The sequence below is a fragment of the Salvia splendens genome, chromosome 18 (genome assembly GCF_004379255.2).
Source record: "Salvia splendens isolate huo1 chromosome 18, SspV2, whole genome shotgun sequence".
Classification (NCBI taxonomy): Eukaryota; Viridiplantae; Streptophyta; class Magnoliopsida; order Lamiales; family Lamiaceae; genus Salvia; species Salvia splendens.
In genome coordinates this window covers 23,957,850-23,976,224 of record NC_056049.1, presented here as the reverse complement: position 1 = coordinate 23,976,224, position 18,375 = coordinate 23,957,850, and the positions used below count along the sequence as shown (strand labels likewise).

At 36.5% G+C, this 18,375-nt stretch overlaps 2 protein-coding genes across 2 annotated transcripts; both read right to left on the bottom strand.

The window, feature by feature from the left end:
- Positions 1–1,115: 1,115 nt before the first annotated feature.
- LOC121777424 (CTD small phosphatase-like protein) lies at positions 1,116–5,378 on the bottom strand. Its single transcript, XM_042174678.1, has 6 exons — positions 4,821–5,378; positions 3,416–3,544; positions 3,189–3,309; positions 3,001–3,082; positions 1,822–1,975; positions 1,116–1,613 (listed from the first exon to the last, which is right to left on the bottom strand). Exons 1-6 carry the CDS (start codon positions 5,157–5,159, stop codon positions 1,482–1,484), a joined length of 957 nt encoding a protein of 318 aa, XP_042030612.1. The 5' UTR covers positions 5,160–5,378; the 3' UTR covers positions 1,116–1,481.
- Positions 5,379–12,341: 6,963 nt separating this feature from the next.
- On the bottom strand, positions 12,342–15,609 carry LOC121777857 (dual specificity tyrosine-phosphorylation-regulated kinase 2-like). Its single transcript, XM_042175205.1, has 7 exons — positions 15,174–15,609; positions 13,827–14,475; positions 13,466–13,745; positions 13,281–13,388; positions 12,923–13,201; positions 12,682–12,825; positions 12,342–12,614 (listed from the first exon to the last, which is right to left on the bottom strand). Exons 1-7 carry the CDS (start codon positions 15,343–15,345, stop codon positions 12,441–12,443), a joined length of 1,806 nt encoding a protein of 601 aa, XP_042031139.1. The 5' UTR covers positions 15,346–15,609; the 3' UTR covers positions 12,342–12,440.
- Between the last annotated feature and the right edge of the window lie 2,766 nt (positions 15,610–18,375).

The window sequence follows — 18,375 nt, the reverse complement described above, 5'->3', positions numbered from 1 at the left end:
CGTTTTCATTACCGTTGTCTCCATATTTAACTAAGATGGCCTTTAACTATATTGAAATAAACCCTTAATTTACATTCTAAACACCTGCAAATGTACCGGGCTTATGTAGTTAGCAAGCTAAGAGGATCTACAAAACTATAGTGTTGATTAATCTCAATTATTTCTAGACAAATCAATAACAATTTTGGGTTTGTTACCTAAAATAACTAAAAATCATTGAAAAATGTAGATTAACTTATGAGAAGAGGTAGGATCCTATGATTAATTATCTAAACTCGTAGAAATTCTAGAATAAGAACCATGCATGAACAAAAATGACAAATTAAATAGTCTCTATTTACATAGCTATTGCTATACTCCCTTTGTCCCACTTTAGGAGTTCTGGTCACTTTTGTGCACTCGTTTGGTAAAAATGATAATAAATAGTTAAAATGGACAAATGGTAAAGTAAGAGAGAGAATAAATTAAAGAAACTCCTCTCAACATTATTCTCTCTCTTACTTTACCATTTTTCTACTTTAACTATTTATTATCATTTTTACAAAATGAATGCGCAAAAGTGACCGGGACTCCTAAAGTGGGACTGAGAGAGTATTATTTTGTGACTTTTCTTCAGCTGATAAATGACGTCAAACTGAAAACAAATACTTTATGTTTGATGAACAATCAACACGTGTTCTCTCTCCTTGCTAGCCCAACAAATTATTCTCTGTCCATCCCAAATTAATCGAAACATTTTTTTTTCATGAGATTTAAAGAGATACAGTATTGTTCAGTAATTTAAGTGGAGAGAAATAAAATAGAGAATTGAAGAAAATAAAGCCAGCAGAGAATAAAGTAGCAAATTAAAGGAGTTTATTTTTCCCAAAAGGTGAAACGACTCGTATTAAATTGGGATGTCCCAAAATTTTAAGGCATCATATTGTTTTTCAATTTCAATTTCAATTTCAATTTCTTTTGGAGAACTCCAGACATTTTCTATGGGTAGTGAAAATGCTAAAAAAGATATTTCAAATAAATTCTCTCAAGACTCAAATTCTCTATTAGTTTGATTAGGAAAATAGAAGAACAATATTAACACCTATAAATTCTCCATTGAAGCATAGTCAAAACGATGCTGAAACAAATAATTCACATTCCACAAACCTATCATATAATTAAGCAACAAAAGGTCCGTCACTGCAAATAATTGATCGCATCACCAAGATATTCAATACTAGGATGATACACCGTCTTGATTTTGCATCTATGAACAACAAAGTTACACAGAGAACTTTTACTTTTCACAATTGTATGATTCTGATCATGCTCGGGTTGCGATAAGGCTGAAACTTCTTCGTCAATGGCTGCTTCACTGCACCGAACAATGCTGTACAAAACTTGTTGGCTCCCGAGTTGGAGACACTGCCTTGTGAAAAGAATATAATTTATCCTAAGCATTATATTACATAAAGACATGCATGACGGCGGCCAGTTTCTTCCTATGTCCATCCCGAAGAAGGAATTCCATGTTTCTGAAACCACTCGGGCATATGGAACCTTTCGTAGAGAATAGGCCTTACATCCTTTTGTTGAGAGAGATTCTTGAGCAAAGGAAGGATAACATCCAAAAGCTGTATAGATGAATCCACACATTAATTCCGATGAAAAAGAAGATAACGAGGTTCAAGCAAAAACCTTTTTCAAGTGAGAACTGATTGAACTGAAAGTATAAAGTATTTGCACTTATGTGCATTGTGATAAAAAGAATTAAGGTGTATTAATGTTATTGCAGTATATAGGTTCGGTGCAAGTGACTTATATGTCGGGTTATAGTCGTACCTGTTCATCATGAGGTTGCCCAGGAGAGAATGGAATGCAAGGGATGCCATTTAATGGTTGCAACAAGAAACTAAATGGATTATTGTCAACAATAACAATTCGGCAGAAGTTCTTCGACAAGCAAGATAAATCCTTCACATGTTCACGATACTCCCTGTGATTTATGCAAAACACAAACAAATGAATGGTCGAGTTCTGGTGGATGAATTTGTAGAAAAACACTCCAAACCAGGATACAAATATAGAATGTCATCAAAACTGTACACCAAAGAGTGATCATTTCCATTTTCTTTCTTATATTCTATTTTATCTTATTTTTCAGTTCATGTAGGTTGAGTTAGAAGATACTAACATATATGAAAAAAAGACAAAACATAACTCCAGATTGTTTATGGCAATGAAATATCATAAATAGGAGTAGTTATTATATGAACAGCAGAACAGCATACTGAAAAATCTTACAACGCACAACCTTCCTCAACATCAAAAAACATGGTTGAAAAAATACATGATTAAAAGAAACCTAAATATTGTAAAATTAGTTACGTAAATAAACCAATGAGTAAGAGGTGGTGTCATTCTTTTTTTACATTCTTAATGTTGGGACAGAATGGTAGCACTTCAGATGACAGAATTGGAAAAGAATTAGCACCGAAGAAAGCTTCAGAATTATTACATGAAAGTTCTTTATATTACTGATACTCTGCCAAAATTCTTCATTGAGTCATGGTGGAGAGCAAAAGAGCATAGCTAAAAAGAGAAAAACTCTAAATTTAACTTACATAGCTAAAAAGGGAAGCATACCAAGACCTACCAAAGAGTCATTGGTAACAGTAGAAAAATGCATACTACAAGCTTATTACTTAGCCCCATCAGTAGAATATTATTTCTTTCTATAATCCATTACATAATTCATCATTTTAGCATTTACTTAGTCCCATCAGGTTCATGCCACAGAGTTCGGTAATGAGTGAATTGGTGGACTGTTATTAAGTACAATATCTACCTTCATTAAGTTTTTATTTATATCACCCACATTAGTACTTTAGCTTCCTTTCCCACAATGAAATGAAACAAGGTACAGGCTCACACATCTAACAACAGCAACAATGCAAAACCAGTAACTTCAGAGATTTAATATATTCTGGCATGTACCACCAAAGTTAACAGATAACTTACGTGCTGATGGTAGAAGGCCGGTAAAGTCTACGGCTGAACAGATTTGCAGAATCTATTTTATCTACGAGGGGTCTGGCATAGCCTGTAAACACAAGATAATTTTACTCCAACGGGTAAATATCATATATAAAAAGTTGCAGCTGGAGATCAAGAAAAGTATGTCATCATAATAAGGTAACAAAAAACACCTTCAAGTCCAGCTGTAAATAGTATAAGATCAGCAAATTCACTGAGTTGTTTCAGGAATTCTTTAAGTCCAGGACGTTCAAACACTGTCACATAGTTGATCTTAGGCTTGCCTTCAAATTCCTAGGAGTTCCATTGAGAAATAAACAATGCAAATCAATACCAAATATTAAGAACTACTTTAGATAGCTTAATAACTAGTTTAATGTCAACAAAACCAGAAACTTACTTTGTCAGAGGATATGCATTCCAATTCAAACCATTTTATACCAGCTTCTGTGGCTTGACTACGTAGCATGGCTGGCAAGCTTGACGTCTCATATGCACATACCAGAGTTTCATCCAAATCAAGAACAACCTGCATCCAAAGCACAAATGATCATGAAAAAGCTTTCAATTAAAATAAACCTTTAGTTAGCAAAATAAACAGAAATATGAAGTCTTATCCATCATAGCCTGACATAGAAACAGTTTTCAAGATTGTAAGGCAGGCAACATCTGCTATGATTGTTAAAATTTCATCCAAACTTTATATTCTTTTATTAAGTAAATAAATCATTATATCATTCAAGTACTGCCCCAAGTTTCATTCTTGTCTATTAAAGGAAGCAATTTCACTAGACTGGTTCAATATTTACTCTTTGACCGTATTAACCTACTCTTGTTAGTTATGGGTTTTAACTTCTTCCAACATCCCAAGTTTTCTTTTTATCCTATACAGCAGCACCTGCACTTGACATAATTAACATCTAAACAGTAACTTGTTCGCCTACACTTCTCATGGTTTTCACTTCTCCTAACTGTGCTCGGCCATAATTACCAGCAATGAACTTCAGCAAATAACTCAGGAACTGAAGTTCAACTTGTCAGCGGGTATTTCACATCAGAAGTTGCTACACACTAGTTCGTTCAGTTCAGATTCTTAATAACTTTTTAACTCTATGTTATGCAAATTCCATCACTACAAGTTTAGCAGACTACGCATTTCCTATGATTAGAAAAGACATCGGCAGAAGTAAACTCCTAAGTAAATGCTATGACGGCTTAAAAGATTACAACCATATGGAGATCAAGCATATATACCAAAATAAATACAGAATCCTCAACCGAATGCATCCAAAATCATTTTCACCCCCTCCATCCAAAGATCAAAGTTTACTCAAATAATAATCTAGCAATAACAAAAAATTGTACTAACAAGTATAGCACCATAAACATAAAGCCCAATCTCAACATTAGTGATAGAAAGAAACTTATCATGTGATATTATTTCATCCAATCCTTCCAATCCCTTTTTTTTCAACCTTGTTACAAAATAGCACAACATATTCATAAGAAATCATTGACTTGAAACGATTTTGTCAAATCCCTCTTGTTCTCAGCTCAACTTCAGGAAAAACAATCAATAACTGAATCCTAAAATCTGTGTTTCATCTTTCCTTTTAATTCGCTTTCTCTTATGTGTCAAGCATATATATAAAATCGGCTATATAAAATCGGCTAAACAAACTAAATATACATCTACAACACACTCAGTAAGCATTTCGTAAAGTCAACCACGATTAATTAAAGCAACGAACTGCATATCCATCCATCATTAATTCCCAATCAAATAAAAACACAATAAAAGTTACCGTTAGCTTCCCGAAAGGCAGAGAATTAGCCGTCCCCTCTCCGCCGCCGCGCACCGGAACCGCGCCAGGGCTCGTCACCCCCGGCGCCTCCTCATGCTCCTCCGAGTACTCCGACAGCTCGACCACCGGCAGCGGCTTGAACTGCGGCGGCGCGTGGGGCGCGGACGACAGCAGCGACCCCTGGCGCAGGCCTACGTACGACAGAACCTGATTGAACGACGGCGTGCCGCGGAGGATCTGCGCGAAGATCTGGAAGAAGAACGCCAGCCAGTTGAGGAGCGTGCGCCACACCTGCAGCGTCCGCGGCGCGTACACTTCAGCTGCCGCCAGCTCCGCCATCACCGATCAAATTCTACGGTAAACTGAAGAAATTGCGCCGGTCAGAAACCGCCGGAGATCGTGAGAGTGAGAGGGAGTGGTGTGTGGATGCGGAGGCGACGGAGAGGAGTGGTCAGGATTGGAGGCGATGGTGATTGCGATCAAACTGCAGATTACATAAATTGAAATTGAAAATGAAATTAAAAGGTTTGGGGAGAGAGTCGATTGCACGCGGCTGGAGTGAGAGTGGGGTGAGTGATGAAACATAAAAGGAGAGATTTGAGTTGTATTATTATAAATACTGTTGTGCTTAATTTTAGGGAGGGATTATTTAATTATTTTTTTGTTTGTTTCTAAGTTTTTTTCTAATTAAGACTTTGGGATAAGAATAAATCAGTGTTCAATGTAAGAATAGCTGACTATAATACTACTATAATTGCAGTATTTTATATTTAAAATTAGTTTATTAAGATTTATTTATTTTAAATTGAATTAATATATTGTTATTTTCCTTTGTGGAGTAATAATTTAGAAACATAATAATTTTTTTAAAATTATATATATGCAGATTTAGAAAACGAATAATTTTTTCACTGATTTTTAGATATTTTTACTCATAGTATCTCTTTTAATGACATGTTATAGAAAAATAAAATAGATGCGATTTAGTAAGGAAATAATATGGACTATAGTAGTACTAATTGATAATAAAACTGATTCGATTCAATTGAAAGGATATATGTATTATTGTACATAGTTACTCAGTCGAGCGTTATTCTCCTTTTCACATCTTAGATCCTTTTTCCTTCTTAATATTACCCGTTAGATCTAAGCCATCAACGGATCAGATTGATTCTATAAAACTGGTTCCGTGTTGCATTATAGAAGGTGGTTGTATGCATTACAGGGTTATTATTGACATTTGACGGAAAAGTAACTGCCACATTTTGGTATCTGCGAATAATGCACCACATGGTCACGAGTAATGCATATAATTGACTATATAATGCACAATATGTGAACTGCAATGCATACGAACAAGATGTACCATGTTATGATGTTTGGACACACGTTTCTTGTTTCCCATAAGGGTTTAATAAGCTTAGGGGCTAGGGTATAGTACGTAGACACGTATGTAATCTTCACATGGTAACGAGTAATGGATATAGTTGACTATATAATGCACAATATGTGAACTGCAATGCATACGAACAAAATGTGCTGTGTTATGATGTTTGACACACGTTTCTTGTTTCCCCTAAGGGTTTAATAAGCTTAGGGGCTAGGGTATAGTACGTACGCATTAATAACAAATTATAAAACGATACGAATAATTCACCAAATTGTCACGAGTAATGGATGTTATTAACTATATAATGCACAATATGTGAACTTCAATGCATACGAATAAGATGTACCATGTTATGATGTTTGACACACGTTTCTTGTTTCCCCTAAGGGTTTAATAAGCTTAGGGGTTAGGGTATAGTACGTAGACATTACTAACAAATTGTTGTTATTGGAATATACGTATGTGCATTATTTGGTTTAGGTAGTGCATTATGTAGCTGTTAATTGTCATTATCTCAGTATATTATGCATTATTAGAGGTATTGTGTATACGGGTTAATCAACGGATTGAAGATTACATACGTGCATTTAGTAATGTCTACGTACTATACCCTAGCCCCTAAGCTTATTAAACCCTTAGGGTAAACAAGAAACGTGTGTCAAACATCATAACATGGTACATCTTATTCGTATGCATTGCAGTTCACATATTGTGCATTATATAGTTAATAACATCCATTACTCGTGACAATTTGGTGAATTATTCGTATCGTTTTATAATTTGTTATTAATGCGTACGTACTATACCCTAGCCCCTAAGCTTATTAAACCCTTAGGGGAAACAAGAAACGTGTGTCAAACATCATAATACAACACATCTTGTTCGTATGCATTGCAGTTCACAAATTGTGCATTATATAGTCAATTATATCCATTACTCGTCACCATGTGAAGATTACATACGTGTCTACGTACTATACCCTAGCCCCTAAACTTATTAAACCCTTAGGGGAAACAAGAAACGTGTGTCCAAACATCATAACATGGTACATCTTATTCGTATGCATTGCAGTTCACATATTGTGCATTATATAGTCAATTATATGCATTACTCGTGACCATGTGGTGCATTATTCGTAGCGGTTTCCAGCCATTGTTAGATTACTATTGTACCCTCATAATGCACAAAATAGGACAAATAATGCAACACGGGATTAATTACCTTGACCGTCCATTTCTCTAATCTAATGGCTGATATTAAGAAGGAAAAAGGAGGAAATATAGGAAAAGGAAATGAATACATCCCTAGTTACTCATATTTACTAGTTACTCATATTTATGTATATTTATTTGCAGTTTATGATTCTATCTGTAAGGAGAGTTTACACTCTTTTACAAAATCATCTTATATACCTGACCTTAGCAATAGGGAATGAGGGTGGTTACACGTACATCTTTTTCGACTAGAGTACAATCGGAAACGGGTTCGATATTGATGTCAAAATAAGACTCGCGAGGCGCACTTGCAGCAAGGCTGGTGGTGGCCAACTCATTGTAGACTTGTAGTGGGTCGAGTCACACAAAATGCCTAACTGTCAAGTGAGAAGAGTAGTCGTTGTTTTGGACGGATGCTCTTAGACCATCCACAACGCGTCTCGCGCCGGGCTCGCGTCTCGTCTCGGAGAGACGAGACCCCCGCGAGACGCATTGCAGCGGCCATCTCGTCTCCAGCTCGCGACCGGCTCGTCGCGTAGCTCGTCTCGGAGAGACACGAGACGAGCTGTCTCGCCACGCGCCCGAGACACGTGGCACGTCCCCATGCGTGCGTGACGCCCACTCGCTGGCCCGCGAGTGGGCGTCGTCACTGATGACGCAATAATTCATTTTTTTTTTAAAAAATCGATTTTAATAAAAAATTTTTTTTTTTTTTTTCAAACGGTAATATTACCGTTAAATATTTATTTTCATTTTTTAATTTTTTAATTTTTTTACTCTATAAATAATTCTATTCCATACTCATTTCAAACACAAACACACATCTATTCCTCTCAAATCCTCTCTATCACTCCAATTTCCATCTTCAATCAACTCAAACAAATGGATCCTTTTGAGCAAATGCGCCAATTAATGGAACAATCACTCGAAGAAGATCGACGACGAGAGGCGGAGGAAGCCGCACCACCCCCACGACGCTCCCGGAAGTACATCAATCGGAACCGGGAGGAAGCCGCCGCACGGTTAGTACGCGACTACTTCTGCGATAACCCGATTTGGGGAGATACCTATTTCCGTCGCCGTTTCCGCATGCGGAAACCGCTATTTCTCCACATAGCGAATACTTTGGCGGCCAGGGAGGAGTTCTTCCGAGAAGGGTTCGACGCGGTCGGTCGTCCCAGCCACACGACGCTGCAGAAATGTACTGCAGCCATCCGGCAGCTTGCGACTGGACAAACGGCCGACATATTCGACGAATACCTGCACATCGGAGACAGTACTGGGCGCTTGTGCTTGCTCAACTTCTGCAGAGGCGTCCGGGCAGCCTTCAGTGACGAATTTCTCCGGAGGCCAACCACGGAGGATTGTCCGTTCCTCCTCAACCTGCACGAACAAGTGCACGGATTCCTCGGGATGCTTGGCAGTGTCGATTGCATGCACTGGCAATGGAAGAATTGCCCGGTGGCTTGGAGGGGTTCCTACACGAGCGGCCACAAAGGCACCCACCCAACCGTTGTACTCGAGGCCGTTGCCGACTACCGACTTTGGATCTGGCACGCGTACTTCGGGGTCCCTGGCTCGAACAACGACGTAAACGTGCTCCAACAGTCCGACCTCTTTACCGAAGTTTTGGATGGTAAAGCGCCGGCCATCAACTTCGTCGCCAACAACCGACGGTATAAAATGGGGTACTATCTCGCCGACGGCATCTACCCGAAGTGGCCGACCTTCGTGAAGACGTGCGGCAGGCCAGCGAACCCAAAGCAGGCTCTTTTTGCGCAGAAGCAGGAGGCTGCGCGCAAGGATGTGGAGAGGGCGTTCGGGGTTCTCCAAGCGCGCTTCAACATCATCAAAGCCCCGGCTCGTTCGTGGTTCATGGAGAGCATGGTCGACATCATGTATACGTGCATAATCTTGCACAACATGATTGTCCGAGACGAAGGACCCGATGCCGGAAATTGGTTCGACCCCGAATCCCCCGGAAGCTCAACTGCAAGTAGTCCGCCGCGAAGTGGAGCGCATCCATCTATACAAGAACGGTTGGCTATTCGGGCAAGGACACGCGACTCTAGCGCCCACACCCAACTCCAAGAGGATCTAATTGAGCACATTTGGGAAAACTTTGGCGGAGAATATTAAATTATGTCATTTTTATTTTTTTAGAATTTTAATTATGTCTTCGCTTTTTTAATGTTAAGTTGTAATATTGTTTTAATTTTAATAAAGTGTGTTTGTTTAAATTGAATTGGGTTTTAAAAAAAATTATAAATTAAATTGAATGAATAGTAATTAAGAGACGGTATAGAGACGGTTAAGAGACGGAGCGTTGCAGCCTCCGTCTCTTAGTTAAGAGATGGAGGAAAAAAGGACAGTGGGGCCCTCAAATAGTGCTCAAATAGTAGTTAAGAGACGGTTTAAGAGACGGTATAGAGACAGCGTTGTGGATGGCCTTAATGATATATCTGATTATAAATTATCATAATGCTCAAGAAACTCTGGATACTATCGGAGTATTGGGTCATCTAACAACGGCATTCGAATGCGTTTATGTTGATGATTTTAAAATATGTACCTTAAATTATTTTTCCAACAGAAAAGTTGATGTTTTTGTGCAATCTTCATTAGACTAAAGTGACTAAACTAATGTTGAAGTGGTGGTTGAGTTATGCCTTTCCATAGCAAGGTATTCATTCTCAAATTACTATGGTAATTTGTCCAGAGCCTTTGTCCTTGCGTCAATGAGCTTTGACATTATTGTATGAGGTGCCGAGTTCAAGCCCTCTTGACATCAGTTACAATTTTTTCATTTCTATAGTATAGGAGTTTATTTGTAATTTCTTCCTTTATTATTTCTTCATTTCTATAATATATGAGTTTATTTGTAATTTTTATTTGTAATTTCATCCTTTATTATAAAAGTTAATTTTTAAAAAAATTACTATGGTAATTTGGTATCTTATTTAATTAATGCACTAGAGAATAACCATTCATTATAAATGGATTTACATGCAATCTTCATGTAGGACAAATAAATTAGACTCTTGGGAACTCATTGGCAAATCATAGGGCCGTCCACCCTCTCGATCTTACTTGGATTGGCCATTTTTTTTATTAACACGATGACAAATTATAATAGTGAGTTTTAGCTTTAGCAAATTTAATTTCTTTAAATTCCAATAGTATTATTTCTTACTCAAATTTCCAACAACTTTAGCAGACATTATTTGACATTCAAATTCAACAAACACCAGTTTTACTATTGCTTGACAACTCTAAAACTCTTAACCCCACGACTATCGGTCAAACAATATCTAAATCATTTTATAATTGTATTCAATTCCTTTTGTTCCATTTAAATTGAAGTATTCTTTCCAACACAGTATAAATTAATCCAGTGTTATTTTACGTATAATGTGGCGAGAGAATAAAGTATACAGATCGGTGTTTCCATTTTAGAAATGTGTAACTTTGAGTAAGACACTAGCAAAAGAAAAATATGCAACTTTAAAAGTGTAACACAAGTCAAGCTTGGTAATATATATGGCACGATACAAATCTATGTCGGCTGTCTTACTGTAAAAATTAGTGTTTGATATGATTCTGAATCTAAATATGAGTGTCGTCTAATAGCTATGGCTGAAAATTTTATCTTATTGTAAAAATTAGTGTTTGATATGATTATGGATCCAAACATGAGTATCGTCTAATAGCTAATGGCCGGAAATTTTATTGAATTCGGTTTTTGAAGCTACTGCCGACCTAACTGTGCATTAACGGCCGCTGCAAAGCCTTTAAACATGGCTGGCGATCTTCTTTATTTTGTGTGATTATTAAGAGGAATAATAAAAGCCAAATAATAGATTGGATGTGCTTTGTAAAATAGAGAGAAAAAATGCCAAATAATAGAAAAAGAGGAAGGAAACAAAAGTAAGAAAAAAGAGGAATATTTTGCCAATCAGAAGAGACAGTTTTTCGTGCTAGTGGATACCTTTTAAACTATGTAGATCCCAATCTCAACATATGAATTAATATACCCACATTATTAATTTATTTAATATTGCCAGTATGTTATAACATATATTTCCTCAGCATCCACATACTCAACCCTTCCCATTTGTCTCTATCCCTCACTTAGCTTTTTTTTTTCTTTTGTGATTATCATCATTTCTTAGCTTACACCATTTTTAATGGTTTGTTTAGATTTTCACTTAAATAAAATTTATTTAACTATTTATAAAAAATTATATGCATTTCAATTTTTATGGATTTTTTTTTCTCTCTCTCTCTCTATATATATAAATATATCATTTTCAATATTTCATAGTACAATATTCCTCTCTCGTGATTTTATTTAAAATTTAACAATAGATATTTTTATAAAACATAAAAAATTATGTGTAATTATTATTATATTCTTAATATATTAAACTGATTATAAATCCAATACATCATTACAAATATATTAAATAAATATTTTATTGGATTGGATAAAGATGACTGACGTGGAGAGTGTAGCTTAGAAAATTCTCATCCTAGATTTGGAATAATAATACAAAGTCAATTATAAAAACAAACTACTTCTAAGTCTCTTTTACCCCACATAAAAGACTGAAGACTTGGTCACTAGACAGTGATATAAATCGGGTCAGCTCATGGGTTCCGGGTTGAACAAACATGCATCCCAATTATATACCCTTTTCGTCCATAAAAAATAGTTCATTTGAGGAAGCACGAGTTTTAAGTATAGTTAATAAATTATTAAGATAGAATGGAAAAATGTGACTAAAGTATGAAAAATAGAAAAAATGGTAAACGAGTTACCTTAAAAGAGAAACTGAATTAATTTTGATGGAAAGTTTATAATAGAAAAATGAGACAATTTTTCGTGAATGGACATATTATAACAATTGGATAGCATACAAATAATAAGGCTCAAATGCAATTGATAAAAATGTTATATACATTTACATAGAAAGACAAAGATGATCTATCACCTCCTACAAAAATCTCACTCTCTCATATCTGGGAAAGCCAAGGGTGCTTCAGCGCCTCCCGAGCACTAGGCCGTCTCGCCGGATTGATCTCCAGCAAGCACTTCATAAAATCAACGAACACCGGATCCTCGGGTATCTGCAGATGCTCCTCCAACGCCATCTCCTCCGGGATTATGTACTCCACCTCGTTCGTCTCCTATTCAAATTTCAACCATTTCTTTTACTATGCATCGCACGGGTGCAAAACTAGTTAAACCACATACCTCGTCTATATAGTAAAGATCATATTCTCTTGTGAAATACTTGTGCGTCTCCTGCCCATCCTGGAGCATCTCCGCGCCAATTGGGCCAAGCATTGCCACCATCCGCGCAAGAAGCAACACAACTTCTTCGTTCGGAAATAGCACCTGCATCGTTCATGTACACGCTATTTGAGGCAAATTCTCGACACAAAAATGCTTAATGTCTGATTAAACGAGCTAAAAACAGGCGTGCGTGCGTTACCTCCCCAGAGTATAGCTCGGCCAGGATGCACCCGAGCGACCACAAGTCGATCTTGTGGTCGTAGGGAAGGCCTAGCATGACCTCCGGAGCCCTGTATGAACGTGATTGTACGTACAGGGACAGATTGTCTGTCTGAAAGCAACTGCTGCCAAGGTCAATAACCTTAACCTCACATCTTCGGTAGCTCTTGATCAGAATGTTTTCGGGCTTTAGATCACAATGAATAATTCCTAAATCATGAAGATACACTAATGCCTCCAAACATTGTTGAATGATTACCTACAAATGACCATTTTAACCAAATCACTAAAAAACTTGTTTCATTTGAATTGAAGATAAGGTTTCCGAAAACTAGTACCTGCAGCCTATGCATTGTAAAATAGGGTTCAGCTCCCGATTCCCGGTTGTATTTTTGGAACTCGTACAAGTTTGCTCGAAGAAGCTCAGTCACAATGAAGAGATGCTCCTATTCACATATAGTACACGATACATATGTTATAGAATGTCGAATAAGCAGTTTAAAAAGGATCGAATCGATCATACCTGATGATAGAAGTAGTCATAGAGGCGTAAAATATGGCGCTCGTCAGCAGGATCGTTCCTGTTCACGAACTTGAGAAGTTTGATCTCGTCTAAGCTTTGGTCGAAGAAGTCCTTGTCGTTCTTGATGATCTTCAAGCAAACATCAATCCCTGAATGAAGATCACGAGCCTGGACAACTCTGCTGAAAGCAGCCGATCCTAGAACTTCCGTGACATGATATCGACCAGCAATGACGCTGTTCAGAACAATGGGAAACTCCTTGTTCTCTTCGAAACCCGTCCTGTGTTAAGCATAAATTTTTTTTTGTCAAACGGGACTCAATAAATCGGAAATAAGCTATACTCAGTTATGCTTCACCAACCGGTTCTTTCTATGCACGATCCGTAGGTCGAATATCTCATAATCATCTTCTTGCTCGTCGCTCAGAAGCTCATCCGGGATTGCACGAGCCCTTTCAGCCGTTGTGTCCAATGAGGCTCCACCAATTATATTATCATCAACTCGAGACTCTCTCTTGACATTACTGAGATTGTAGGTGTCGTTCACGCTTTCAAGCCCAGCCTTTGTAGGACTCTCTTCCTTGCATACGTCCGTGTAAACAGTCTCAACGCCATTCCAATGCTCATCACTCTCTTTGTTAACCTTTTCAAGCTGAAAGCTCTCACTCACTTCATCACAGTCATGATCAGGCTCACACTTAAAGTGCTCCTCGAAATCTAAACCCCATCGATTTCTTCCCTCAGAAACTACATTATGCTTCGTTACATCCTCAACGGGCTTCTCTGCTTGCATGCTCATCACAAACTTGTCTTCGCTGGGGTCGCCATCAAAGTCCCTCCCGTCAAAGAGGGGCGGCATGACATAGTCCCCGTCGGCCTCCTTGTACCAGAACACGTCGTTCTGCATATCAAAATCACGGTAGTCTCGAGCAGTTCCAAACTGGGACAGCCTATCGGATGAGGCTTGCGAACCCGGTCGCGTGGTGTGAATGGCATACGGATTCGTAAAATCTGGGATTCGTATACATCGAATATCAACACAGACAAGTAGATATCCTTAGCTAACAATCAAATTAATAACACTACTATACTAATTTGCATCAACAAACCACAGAATAATCACTAATAGCTCAAAGATATGCAAGAAATTAAAAATCCACATTACACCAACACAAAATGTATGCAGTTCAATCAGAGGTGAGGGGGCTTAAGCCCCCACCAGAAGCATTTTTTCCCAATAAAAATCTTATAAAATCGTCAAAAATATCGGGTTTTCTGCAACTTTATGTAGACAAATCTAGTAGCCAAATTACTCTGCTTTTTTTAAAAAAAAAAAAACAGAAGCGACAATCAAGAATAGGAAATGAAAACAAAAAACATTCACCCAAAAAAATGCAAAATACAAATAATGACATTTCTTATAACTAAGACACGAGGGGGCTCAAGCCCCCACCAATTAAAGAAGCATTCTTTCAAAATAAAATCGTCAAATATCCTTGCAGAATACTCATCAAAGGAAAAATGTTCACCGAAAATCATGTTCTTGAAATTCAAAAAACACATTCAAATTCAAAAAATCAATAAATGCCCACAAAAAAAGATTCAAACTTTACACTAAATTCAAACCTTCAAACTGATACAAGATGAAAAAAAACGGCATTCGAATTAAATCAATCGAACATCTCAAAAAAAAAGAAAAACTGTACTACCGGAAGAGCCGAAGCTGACGAATTCATCATCATCATCGGAGGCCTCTGGACTTCCGGCGCCGCCGAGCGCGGATTTCTGGTCGGTGATGTCTTGGAAGAGGGCGGATTCGGAGGCGGAGAGGCCGTTTCTCCTGAGGAATTGCAGCACGGCGTCGAGGTGCATCTCCGCCATGAGAAGGGAAGGGAGAGATTGAATTGAAAGAGAGATGGATTAATTGGTGTGAGTGATAAAGAGAGGGAGAGAGAGCGGTGAGTTCATGGGAATGGAGTGGGTCAAAAGCAGGACATTGATCATCAGCACTTGGCCTTTGCATGTCCGTGTCTCTCCGCTCTCTCTCTCTAAATTTATACAGTTGAGAGAGAGAGAGAGAGAGAAGGAGAGAGAGGTTTGTTTGTTTCTTTTTCTGTTTCGGCTGTAAATTAGAAGCCAAAGGGAAAGATATCTTCTTGCAAACTTTGAAAGCTATGGAAGATTTGTATGAATATAGGTAGGTTGCTCTTTTTTTCTTTAACTTTACAAACTTTTACTTTCATTTTATTTGTTTCTATTTTGGCAATTATAGAAAAAGGTGAATTTTGTTAAATCTTGGTATATCATGCATTTTTTTTTAATTAATGCAAAAAATTGGAGATGAAAAATTGTATGCGGGCGTTATCTAATATGGTTGGTGATTTCGAGAAATCGTATGTGGACGATACAGTTAATGACTTGATCGATGTCGACTATTCATATGTACAATAAAACAATATTGTTCAGTCGAAAAACATCAACGTAAGTATTCGTATTACATATGGATGATCATTTATTGTTTCGTTACGTGATGATTGCGAATAAATCCAAATTTTATATTTTGTATTTATATAAAATTTTAGGTTGAACCAGAATTTGATTAAAAAAATTTAATTTTTTCTGCTAATTTATCCTATCAAATATTTTATTTTAGCCATACCCTGCTTATAAATTCGATTTCTTATAATTATAGTTCAAAATCTGGTGTCCCATGTAAGCAACAATTGGAGAAAGAAAAAAAAAACATTATTGAGTATTATTTTTTCTTTAAATGGGTTGGACGTAATGAACTTTTAGTTTATTCCATTATTGATGATTATTATTTTGGTGTACAAAATGAAAGCTGTAATAAATTTAAGATTTTTTTATGATTCAATAATTTGGTTGATGGCAACGACATGCAATCATGTACTCCATTAACAAAGCATATTTGTTATTGCTTTTTTAGTATACTGATTAATTTTTATAATGAAGCCAAAACCTTTATAGGAGTATAAGAGTATTGGGGTATGCTATAAAGATTGGAATCTATAAGGTTGGTGCTCATTAATTACCAGTGTTATCTCTCTATTATTCTTTTCATACCATTGTATCAGTAGACAATAATACTACATTTTTAAAAGAAAGATGACAAACTTTAAATAAGATTAATTTGCAAAACTAATACTCCTACATTACTAGATTAGTGAGACTATCTAATTTTAAAATGCTTACAATAAGATCATTTAGTTTTTCCTATTCTTTTGTCTCATTCTTTATACAATTCAATAATATCCATTATATAGCTGACAAATTCTTGTTAAAATAATTATATACACACACATATATATATTAGATTAGTTGATTGTGGTGTTATTTTCCTACCAATTATCAGATATGGTAGTATAGTATTTTTGTGGGATGCATTGCTTTTAAGTCAAGAGTGTCTAATGCGTATCTACTTAACCACTCCATATTCCTCATCTTAAAATACAATATAATGGTTATAATAATTTGTATACGATAGTTATTGCTACACTCTTCAAGATTCACAATATTATTATTCATTAAAAGAGCCCATAAATTTGGACATGAAACAACTTTGATGCCTTAATTCATATTTGAAAAGCATGTACTCCATTTGCCAATTATAATAAACATTTAGTACTAGTTTTTAGCATGCAATTGCCAATTGTATGTAATTATGAGCATGTAATTGCCACTTATAAACATGTAGTAGTACTTAGTAGTTTTTAGCATGTAATTGCCAATTATATGTAATTATAAGCAAGTAATTGCCAATTATAAACATGTATAGTAACTTACTTGATTGTTAAATATTCTCCCTAAATATGACGAATAAAGTCAAAAGCACCTCAAAACATCATTCACCGATTCTACCGTAATTTTAGCCAATGTTTTTGCAAAAAGATTCCAAATTTTCTATATCATTCCCTTTTGCATCTCTATTTTATAATTAGTGGCTAGGATACACTACGTGCATTAATTAATTAATGGCATGTTATGAATTAGACAACACTATACAATAATTGAAGACAAGATGCCACACAACATACAATAAAAAAAATCTAATATTATACTCCCCTATTTCTGCTACTTGGATTTCGTTGTTTTATTATTTCTTATTTCACTTTTACTATATATAGTAAAAGTAGATCTCAAATTTCGCTAATTCTTTTAATTCATAGTAGTATTTTATTAATAAAATAGTATATCGAGATCAAGTCCACGTTCTACTAATTTTTTCATATGTACATTTTCTCAAAAAATTGAAATTAGTTGTTGATCATTATAGAATAGTTATTAGCATACAAAAAGAATAGTAATTTATAACAATCAAGGATCGAATTTATTCTTGTTTGCAACTTTGCTTTGGGACCTCTTGTTCAAAGGTTTTTATCCGACCTCCAATCCTTAATCAGAATCACCGAATGTATGGTCAATTTGTTTTACGAATCAACACGTCAAGATAATTAATATCTAAATACATATAGTGTTACATGTAGAAAAATGTACCAAATTTTTTAGTCATTTTAAAAATAATTTCATTTTTCGTTTAGTTTTTTTGTTTGGTTTCTCAAGGGTGTCCCACTGTCCCTCAGGGTGTCCACGATAGGGAGGACACGACGGCCGCCGCGCCTCCTTATAGTGCTGGATACACCGCCCACTGCCGACTAGTCGGCCTGGACGCGGCGGGGTAGAAGCCGCGGCGGATTATAGTGGGGCTCGTGCGCTGCGGCGCCTGCCCACTTTTTTTTCGTCCGATAATTTTGATTCTATAATTGAATTAAAAACATACAAACAATTGAAAAAAATGTGTTAAAAAAGTGTCCACTATTGCTGCAGACACTTTTTTTGATGGCCGTGGATAAAAAAAAGTGGCTTGTCCAGTGAAGTGTCCTCCCTATTGTA